This window comes from Lichenostomus cassidix, chromosome 1Aa, assembly GCF_008360975.1.
Source record: "Lichenostomus cassidix isolate B80296 chromosome 1Aa, HeHo_3.0, whole genome shotgun sequence".
Classification (NCBI taxonomy): domain Eukaryota; kingdom Metazoa; phylum Chordata; class Aves; order Passeriformes; family Meliphagidae; genus Lichenostomus; species Lichenostomus cassidix.
The window spans coordinates 1,195,571-1,205,608 of record NC_139480.1 but is presented as its reverse complement, the minus strand read 5'-3'; the positions used below and the strand labels follow the sequence as shown (position 1 = coordinate 1,205,608).

Sequence of the window (10,038 nt, the reverse complement as noted above, 5' to 3'; positions counted from 1 at the left end):
CAAGATCCCATCCATCCCTGCCCTCTGGCACTGGGAAGCCATTCCCTGTGTCCTGTCCCTCCATGCCTTGTCCCCAGTCCCTCTGCAGCTCTCCTGGATCCCCAAAAAAACCTGCTGACCTCACATTCCAGAGCCCAACCAATTCCCTTTCCATCCTCTGCCAGAGCACAGGGAAAACCACCACCTTCCTTCCTTCCTTTTTCTCCCTGCTATTTTCATACCCTTTCAATCAATTCCCTTTCCAGGCCACTGGCCCAGCACACCTTATTAGTGTTGGCAGCAACTCCAAAAGGGCTTTTCCACCCCATTTGGGAAAAAGGGAAAACAACCACAAGCTTTTCTCATCCTTTCCATTTATTTATCACCTTCTTCCTCCTCTCCAGCCGCTCCAGCCCTGATCCTGCTCAGTAGATGTTGTCCCTGGCGTGCTCCATGATGACCTTCAGCCCCAGCCAGGTCTCCTCAGCGGTGGGAACGATCTGCTTGGCGGGAAGCAGGAATCCATAGCGCCCTGTATCCCTCAGCTCGAAGGTGAAGGAATATTTAATCCCCTGGTTGTAGGTCCAGTCGATGGTTCCTCCACTTGCCCTGTCTGAAGGAGGGAAAAGCCAGGAGGGGTTGGGAACCTCTGTAGCTTTGTGCGGGAATTCCGTGGGATGTTTTACCAAGCCACGGTGTGATTGGAAAAATTGAGGGAGGATGTTGGGATTTGGGGGTTTTGGCACTTACAGATGGTGGTGATGATGCTGCCATACTTGTACTTGGTGCCATACAGGGAGGACAGAGCTGCCACAGCCTTGGCAGAAACCTCGTGCTGGAAATGCAGGGAAGGGAGGAAGATGAGCCAAAGAAAGGAAAAACCTGCGGGATGCAGCTTTTTTCCCGGTGTGAAAAGGATGAAAAACTCATCTGGTAATCCCCAGGGATTCCTCCCAGCTTCCCAATGGATTCAGGATGGAGAGCATCTCCACCTCATCCCAACCCCTCCAACCTCCCCGTGAGCCTCACCAGTTCCTGCTGGTCTGCTGCTGGGGTCTCAGTGTAGCCGTAGGGATAGAGCAGGAGCTGGGAATAGCTATGGATGGAGATGAAAGCCTTGATGTTCCCGTGGCTCTTCACAAAGTCCACAATGGATTTCACCTCGGGCTCTGAGTTGGCGTAGGGTCCGTGGTACGTCTCAGTGCAGGGGTTGGAGCTGGCCCCAGCCTCTGTGGAGAACAGGCTGGTGAGAACAGAGTGGGAATTTGGGACTTCCAAGCTCAGGTTTTCCAACCCCTCAGCTCCATGGTGGTGACCAGGGAATGCTCCTGGGGCTCCTCCTAGGGATTTGTGCAGTGACTTTCATTTGTCACCAGGGGACATCAAAGCCCTGGTGGAGCCCAAACCCTCATCTGCCACAAAAAGCAAATCCCACCTTTTCCCCAGGGGACATCAATGAATCTTTGAGCCAGAGATGGCCCTGGATCCTCCACCTGGAGAGTGGAAATGCCCCCCAGGGGGAATGGGAGAGCTCTGACCTCCAAAACCTGCGTCCCAGTTGCGGTTGGGGTCAACTCCGACGCAGATGGAGCCCGAGTGCTTGGACCTGGTCTTGCGCCACATGCGGTTCTGGAAGGGCAGAGCCACCTCAGCTGGTGCCCAGGGCTGGAGCTCCACAGCTCCTGGTGGTCCTCTTCCCACCCCATGGAAACGTGGATGAGGAGGCTTGGGCCTCTCAGGGATGTGCAGCGCCCCAAATGCTGCTCCCCAACCCCATCCAGTGTGGCTGTAAGAGCCAGGGAGAGGACAGCCAGGGTGCTACCGTGGTCTGGGTGAAGGCAAAGCCATCAGGGTTGGTGACAATCTCCAGGAAGATGTCCATGGTCTCCAGGATGGAGGCCACACCTTCGTTATTCGCGTGATCCTGGACAATCTAGAGAAGACAGAGGTTTGGAGCTCCTTTTCCTCCCTGTGGGATCAACCAGCTGGATCCCACAGTGCCTGAGGACCGGGTGGCCCTTTGGGGACAGAAGGGATGTGTTGGTACCTTCTTGGCGAACCAGACCCCGCTGGCCTGCGTCACCCACTCGCGGGAGTGGATCCCGGTGTCGATCCACACGGCCGGGCGGTTCGTGCCTCCTGTGCTGAACTGGAACAGCAGAGAGGGGAGGTTGGCTTTGTCCCTGACCCCTTTCCCCACTCTGGTCACCTCCTGATCCCCAAATCCTCACCTTGAGCACGTAGAGGGGACGGTTCTCGGTGGAGCGGCCGATCTCCAGCTTGCTCACCAGGTTGGGGTTCTCGGCCACCAGTAAGTCCATGAAATTGTAGATCTGGGAAAGAGGGATGTGGGGGTCACTCCCAGCTCACCCCCTGCCCTTGCTGCACTCAGAGCAACCGGGCTTTGCAAGAACTTTTTCCCTCAAAAATGTCCCAAATCTGTGCTTTCCCACCTCATCCAGGGTGTGGTAGGCCTCGTAGTTGAAGGTGTTGGTGGTGAGGGGCAGCTGGCGGCTGCTGCGGAGCATCTGGGTCTGCTCTTCATCCACCAGGGCCTGCGGGACACGGGATGGGTTGAGCCTCCTTCCCATGGGATTGGATCCCACCCGGGATGGGATCCCACCCCTCACCGCTGACCTGCACATCCTCGATCATGATGGAGTAGGAGACTCCACTGGCCTCCAGGTGGGCTTTGACAGGCTGCAGGCTGGAGAAGGGCACACGGATATCGACGGGAAAGCCGAGCCCGCGGGGAGCCAGCCAGAAATCCAGCTGGATGGGGGAAAATTGGGATGAGGGGGTTGGATCTTGCCTTGGGGTGAGCCCCCAGCACCAGCCTGGCTTTCCACCAATTGTTTCCCACCATCCCACATCCAGACCCATTGCTGCTTTGAGTGGGGAGTGTGAAACAAGGGATATGAGCTGGGGGCATTCCCAAAATCCAACCCTGCAAAATCCAATCCTGCAAAATTCAACCCTATAGAATCCAACCCCGCAAAATCCAACCCCCCAAAATCCAACCCCACAAAATCTAACCCCACAGAATCCAACCCCACAAAATCCAACCCCACAAAATCTAACCCCACAGAATCCAACCCCACAAAATCCAGCCCCACACCCAGTACCTGCAGATGCTCCAGGCCTTGCAGCTCCTGCACCTTCTGCAGCTCCTCATTGCTCTTGGGGACAACGCGTAGTACCTGGTCCCTGTGGGGTCAGAGGGTGCTGAGGGGTGTGGGTTGAGCTCCAGCCCCATTAATCCAGCCCAACCCCACCCCATCCATCCTCCCATCCCTGGGATTTCCCCTGAGCCTTTTCCCTGTGTTCCCTCAGGGCTGAACGTTCTCCTTCTGCCCATTCTGGTGCCACTGTCCCCATCCCGACCCCCCTACCCAACAAAGGTCTCAGTGCAGGTGGCCACTGCCACCAGGGCAGCCAGGAGCACGGGGAGCCTCATGGTCAGCTGGGAGAGCTGCTCTGGGATCCCAGCAGCTCCCTGGGGCCTCTTAAATCCCATGGGGATGGCAGCCCTGGCTCAGCCCCTCCAGCTGTCCCTTTTCCCAGGGCCGTGGGAAGGCTCTGGCTGTCACCAGCCAAGGTCAGGCCCTTGCTGTTCCCCATCCAGGCACTCCCAGTCCTGACCAAACCTGCCCCAGAAACCAGCTGGGTCTGTGCTGAGTCACTGCCAGCACGGTGAGACCAGGAGGTGCCCAAATCCCAGTGCCAGCTGAGGGAGGGGAAGGATAAATTTGGGTTGAAAAAGCACAAAACATGGATTTTCACCTGCAGGCTTGGTGAGCTGGATCCCTGAACCACAGCAGTGGGGAAACTGGTTTGGAGTTAGGTGTGGAAAACTGGTGTAAAGCTTGGCCCAGGGCAGAGGTGAGAGCAGGTGGTGGTTGTCCCAGGAGCCAAAAATAAACAGTGAGGGCCTGGCAGCACCTTACACCCAGCGATGGCCCTGAGGTGCCCCACGTCCCCCTCCCAGCCCCCCGGGAAGGGATGATGGAGCAAAGCTGCTCAAAACCCCACAGATTTAGGTTTGGTTGCCCAAAAAACCCCCATCTCCCCCCATGCTGGCTGTTAGCTCCAAAGAATGGAGACTTTGAGCCAAAACCACGAGGGGAAACTAAACACCTGCAGGGCTGGGAGTGCTTTTCCACCTTTTTTTCTTTTCAAGTTTAGCATGGAAAAATGAGGCCTGAAACCTCTGAATCTCCAAGAGGATTTATTGAGAGGAGGGAATGCAGTGGGAGGTGTGGGGTCAGTATGGATGCTCCAGGACGTGGACCATGATGTCCAGCAGCGCCGGCCAGGTCTCGGTGGCGGTGGGGACGATCTGGGAGCTGGGCAGGAGGAATCCGTAGCGCCCCGAGTCCCTCAGCTCCAGCGAGAAGGAATATTTCACCCCGTTGTCGTAGGCCCAGTCGATGGTGGTGCCTCCTGCCATGTCTGCAGGGAGAGGAGGGGAAATGGGAGGCCATTCCCAAGGGATTTGCCCTGGGATGAAGGAGGTGATGGTGACAACACTCACAGATGGTGTTGGCAATGCTGCCGTAGGTGTATTTGGTCCCAAACACGGCGGCCAAGTCACTTACAGCCTTTTTGGCCAATTCATTCTGCAAAGGAACCACCAAAAGTGCTGGGATGTGGTGAACCAAGACCTTGGGGATCTAGAGCTCATCATTCCCCATCCCCTCTGCTCTTGGTTTTCCCAAAAAACCCCAAATTTTTGATGTCTGGGGTGCATCTTGCAACTCCCCTTCCTCCAGGAATCAGGGGTAGGGCTCCAGTATTCCACTTGTATCTAAGGAGAGGAGCAGGGAGGCTCCTGGGATGCTCTTCCCGATTCTCCCAGCAAGGCTGGTGGTCACAGCCCCACATTTTGGGGTCACCTCACCATTTCCTGGTGGTCAGGTATGGGCGCCGTGCTGTATCCATAGGGGAAGAGCAGCATCTGGGAGTAGCTGTGGATGGAGATGACGGATTTGATATTCCCGTGGCCGCGGATGAAATCCACGATGGCTCTGACTTCCCTCTCAGAGTGGGCATGAGGGCCACGGTAGGTCTCAGAGCAAGGATCACTGCTGGAGCTGGCACCTGGAGCAAGGGGAGATGTCGCTGTTGAGCAGCTAGCAGAGTAAAGAACTCAGTTCTCAGTGGCAAGAAGGAAAGACCTTTATTTTGATTTCATCATATATATAGAGTTTTCAAAGGTCACTCAGATTGGTCAGTCAGAAACTTCTCCCTAGGCCTGATTGGCCAGGCCTGCACCGTCCAGATCTTGGGACACTGTTTTTAATAACATCCAAACTTTATTTATAAAACACAAAAAGAATTCTCATGGGAAAGACCTGTGCTAGCCACAGGGAGGAATCACCATCCTGAGAGGATCTCCAGCAAGCCTTTCCATCCCTGGGTTTCTCCTCTTGAGCAGAAATTTTTGATGTTTTGAGACACATACAATGCCCGACGTGGGGATTTCAGCTCTCACCTCCAAAGCCAGCATCCCAGTTCCGGTTGGGATCCACCCCGACGCAGCGGGACCCGGCGTTGATGGACCTGGTCTTGCGCCACAGGCGGTTCTAGGAGCACACGGAGAGCAGCCTGGAGCAGGGGTGTGAATCCCAACCCCTGCCCAAGCACCTCCAGGGATCTCCACTCTCCATCCCTCCCCACCCAAAAAACACAGAGCCATGGTTGGGGACAGCGCTGGGACAAGGCCCCCCTGTGGTGTTCCCACACTCACGGAGCTGTGGGTGAAGACAAAGCCATCAGGGTTTGTGACAATCTCCAGGAAGATGTCCATGCTGTTCAGGATGGCCGTGACAGAGGGGTCCCGCCCGTATTCCTCAGCGATCTGAACGTGGAGAGGAGCTGGAGATGCCCAGGTGCCCCTCAGAGACAAGGGACAGGATGGAGCAGCACCATGGGGTGAGAATTGGGGTCCCCAGGGCACGGGGTCACCTTGTTGGCTGTCCAGACCCCGGTGGCCTGGGTGATCCATTCCCGCGAGTGGATTCCGGTGTCCAGCCAGATGGCCGGCCGGTTCGATCCCCCGGTGCTGAACTGGGCAGAATTATGGGATTGTTAAATTGGAAAAACCCTCCAGGATCATGGAGTCCAAGCTGTGCCCAATGCCCACCTTGTCCCCAGCCCAGAGCTCTGAGTGCCACAGCCAGGAATTCCCTGGACACCTCCAGGGATGGGAACTCCAAACCTCTCTGGACAGCTCCAATCCCTGACCACCCTCTCCATGAGGAAATTCCTGCTGATGTCCACCCTGCCCCTCCCCTGGCCCAGCTGATCCTGCAGAGAGAGGATTTCCAAGGCAAGGCTGCCCAGGACTCACCTTCAGCACATACAGAGGTCTGTTCTCATAGCTCTGCCCAATCTGGATCTTGCTGACCAGGCTGGGATGATCCTCCACCAGGATGTCCATCCAGTCGTAGATCTGAAAGGAGGAAAGGGGCATGAGGCTCACCCTGGATCTCACCTTTGGCTTTTGAGGGTCTCCAGCACTGGATACAACAGCCAGAGCTTCCCTGGGTCTCACCTGTCATCAAAATGTCACCATGGCTGTCACCGCATGGATGTGACCACAGCCTGACCCCAGCAGGACAAAGCAAAAGCTCTGCAGAGAGAGGTTACCTCATCTAACGTGTGGTAGGAGGCGAAATCAAACGTCCTGGAGCTTCTCTTTGCCCTCCTGGACTTCCTCATGCTTTCCTTCTCCTCCTCCAACAATTCCTGGTTAGGAGGCAAAAAAACCCCCAAGATCAAACAGGCTGGAAGAGCTGGGGTTGGATTTTTCTTCCATCTCCTCGTGGTTTCCAACTTCTTGGACTTCCTCTCAGGTGAGCTGCTGGAGCTCATCCCATTCCCATCACAGCCCTCACCTGCACGTCCTCAATCATAATGCTGTAGGAGAAACTGTGGGAATCCAGGAAGGTTTTGACTGCCTGGAGGCTGGGAAAAGGAACCCTCAGATCCACGGGGTGACTGGGGACGCTGGGGTGACGCCAGAAGTCCACCTGGGAAGGAGAAGTTGAGCGGAGAAGGGAGGATTTGGCTCCATCCTGTGCTGGTGCTCATCCACTGAGCTCCCCAGCACCTCCAGGGATCTCGCAGGAGTTTCCACAGAGGATCTAAAGAGGTTTTTGGACAAATTTTGTCCAAATTTTGGGACAGAGATGGATATCTGAAATGTTCTCCTACAGAAATGTTTCAGCCCAAGTTGTTGGTGAGCTGCAAATGTCGCTTTGAGTGAGTATTTGTGGGATGTTCCCTGAGTTAAAATCATCTTTCTGTGGTTCTAAACAATACATCTCCAAAACGAGAAGGAAAATTGGATGGGATGGCAGAAGAAGGAGGAAGCCCTGCACTCTCCAGGGTCTCTGACCCAGGGGATGCTCAGGGTCCCCTCAGAGCTCACCTGCAGCTCCTCCTGCTCGCCCAGCACCCCCAGCAGGGTGATCTGCTCCTCATTCCTGGCCGTGACACGGAGAACCTGGTCCCTGCAGGGACAGAGAGGTCACAGGGAGGGACTCAGTGCTGGCATGGCCTGGGAGAGGCTGTGGAAGCTCAGGGGGTTGGGAAATCCATCAGTTGTTGGGGTTGGGGGAAAAAACAGCAGGTTCAAAGCAGCCACGATGGGAAAAAAGGTAAGTGCTGGAGAGCCTGAGGTGATCTCCAGCCTTGTTTGGTCAGTTCCCAAAATGTTAGGGAATATCTGACATGGATAGGTTCTGTATCTGTGGATTTATTTCCTAGCAGAGGTTCCACCCCAGCCTGGCTGAGCTCCCCAGGGACAGCACAGCCCCTGGCAGAGGAGGAAATGTTCTCCTGTGGCAGAGAGGTTTTCCCATCTCGGATCAATCCTCTGCCTCCAACCTCTCCTGTTGGGCAGTGCTTAAAGCTGCTCCCAAAAAACAGCACAGGAAATTCCTTCACCTTTCCCTTTTCATACCTTTCCTCCTCTGAACTCCACATTTATCAGTTTAACCTCCTCCTCAGGGTGAGAGCAATCCCCATTTGCCCATTCCATGCCCCATTCTCAGCCTCATTCCTGCACTGGACTGAGCTGTTCTTATCTCCAGGAGCTACAAGCAGGATGTTTGTGCTGGAAAAGTTCTGCCCTCCCTCCCCAGGGCCCTTCTCCAGCCACATCTTGTTCTTTCCCATGGCGTGTTATTCCCAGAAATCCTTGGTGATTCCCAACAATCCTCGGCTGTTATTCCCAGAAATCCTTGGTTTTAATTCCCAACAACCCTTGGTTGGCTCCACAGCCATTGGTGTGTGAGCCACACACATCATCCCCTGATCCTGTGGGGTTCCACACTCAAAGCAAAGCATGCAGTGATGCTCTCAGGGTTTAGCATTCCCTAATTTCCACCTGCTGCGTGCTCAAACCTCCCTCCCAACCCGGGGTGAAACCTCATCTTTCCTAATTGGGAAAAAATCCTGTGGGATTTCACTCCTTTGGGATGTCTCCCTTCCGGTTGACCCCAAAGGACAGTGGGTGCAGCCAGGCCCCTCTCACCCCAACCTCAGTGTCCCAGCAGGACTCACCCCACGAAGAGCTGCTCGGTGCTGCTGACCCCCAGGAGGGTGAGGAACACCAGGAGGGTCTCCATGGTGGGTGGGAGCAAAGCCACAACCCCGAGGATGCAGAGAAGCCCCTTGGTGCTCGGGGAGCTCCTCAGCAGGGCCACATCCGCCGTCCCCGCGGCGTCGGCAGCGATGAGCGGAGCAGGCAGGAAGAGCTCTGGGAGCCCAAATGTTTGCTTTATTTGGCAAAGTCAACACGAGAGCAGCCAAATCGGGGAGGATCTGATAACGTCCTCCTCAGTGAGCGGGTCCTGGGTGAGTGTCTGTCCTCCCAGCCCCGAGCTGCTGTGGGCTCAGGCAGCTCCCACCCCACAGGTGTGAGGGACAGGTGGGGACAGGAGCCCTGAAAACACCAGGAGACTTTGGGAATGGAAAATGGGAACACTCTTTGTTCCCATGAGTTTCTTCATTACACATTGCTATGAGTTAAGTCAGTCATAATTATGATTAGTAATGCATGTGTAATGACGAGCTACTACAAATTGAGTAGCAGCAAAAGCAGGCTTTTAAACATGCACTTATTTATGATTAATTAGTTTTATGCATACATGTATATGTATATATAATATATATATATGACATTTAAAATATATTATTCAAATTATTCCTCAAACCATTCCCAGGAGCAGGGCCAGCTGATGGTGGATGGAATCTCACTGCAAATCTGATGGAAGTCGTGGAGCTCAGAGTTGCACAAGGATGTTCACCTGGGATAATGCTCACATAGAAAGGCTCATTTTTGGGTAGAAAATGCATTATTTTGGTGTTTTCAGTGTAAGCAGTGGCTGTGGAGCAGCTGCCACTGACTGGGGCTGTCCCAGGAGGTCAGTTTGTCACAGAGGTGTCTTTGTTCCCCAGTTCAAGCAGCGTCTTTGTTCTGCAGGTTACAGCAGGGCCTTTGTTGGGCCTTATCTGCGCTGCCCCTGAGCTCCCACTGCACTGGTCAGGGATGCTCCAGGTTCCTGGGCTGAGTTCCCAGGCTGGCAGGCACCTCTCAGGGCAGCTTTTCACAGCTGACAGCTCCTGTGTGGCTTTGTCCTCATTAAATCTGGGGATTCTGGTTGCCCCCAGAGCAGGAGGTGCTGTGGGGAAGGTGCTCTGCTGTGGCTTTGTGATGTCCTCCCTGAGGCAGGACCATGGGGTGGTTGAGGTGGGAAGAATCCCAGGACATCTCCATCTGACCTCCTGGATGAAGCATGGTCAGCTCTGGTGACACACCAGCTCCCTCCTCCTTGGATCCTGGAGTCCTCCAGGGATGGAGGCTGCACAGCCCTGCTGGCCACCAGGTCCTGCTGCTTCTCCTCCTGGTGAGAAGCATTTCCTGATGTCCCTCCTGGCTCTCCCTCATTCCAGCTGATGCTGTTGTCTCTCCCATCACCCTCTGTGGTGAAGAGCTTTCCTCAAGAATCTCTTTCTTAGGGATGGGAATGACCCTGTTAGGTTCCCTCA

At 55.0% G+C, this 10,038-nt stretch overlaps 2 protein-coding genes across 2 annotated transcripts; both read right to left on the bottom strand.

The window, feature by feature from the left end:
• Window positions 1–336: 336 nt before the first annotated feature.
• On the bottom strand, window positions 337–3,557 carry LOC146443035 (carboxypeptidase A1-like). The gene is made up of 11 exons (XM_085081564.1): window positions 3,372–3,557; window positions 3,105–3,186; window positions 2,617–2,751; window positions 2,433–2,534; window positions 2,211–2,312; window positions 2,027–2,128; window positions 1,802–1,912; window positions 1,518–1,608; window positions 1,009–1,208; window positions 730–814; window positions 337–592 (listed from the first exon to the last, which is right to left on the bottom strand). Exons 1-11 carry the CDS (start codon window positions 3,494–3,496, stop codon window positions 405–407), a joined length of 1,323 nt encoding a protein of 440 aa, XP_084937690.1. The 5' UTR covers window positions 3,497–3,557; the 3' UTR covers window positions 337–404.
• A 633-nt stretch (window positions 3,558–4,190) lies between these two features.
• Window positions 4,191–8,895, bottom strand: LOC146443034 (carboxypeptidase A1-like). The gene is made up of 11 exons (XM_085081566.1): window positions 8,551–8,895; window positions 7,415–7,496; window positions 6,879–7,013; window positions 6,631–6,729; window positions 6,332–6,433; window positions 5,947–6,048; window positions 5,729–5,839; window positions 5,474–5,564; window positions 4,880–5,079; window positions 4,514–4,598; window positions 4,191–4,431 (listed from the first exon to the last, which is right to left on the bottom strand). The coding sequence occupies exons 1-11, from the start codon at window positions 8,613–8,615 to the stop codon at window positions 4,244–4,246; spliced, it is 1,260 nt and encodes a 419-aa protein (XP_084937692.1). The 5' UTR covers window positions 8,616–8,895; the 3' UTR covers window positions 4,191–4,243.
• Window positions 8,896–10,038: the final 1,143 nt, after the last annotated feature.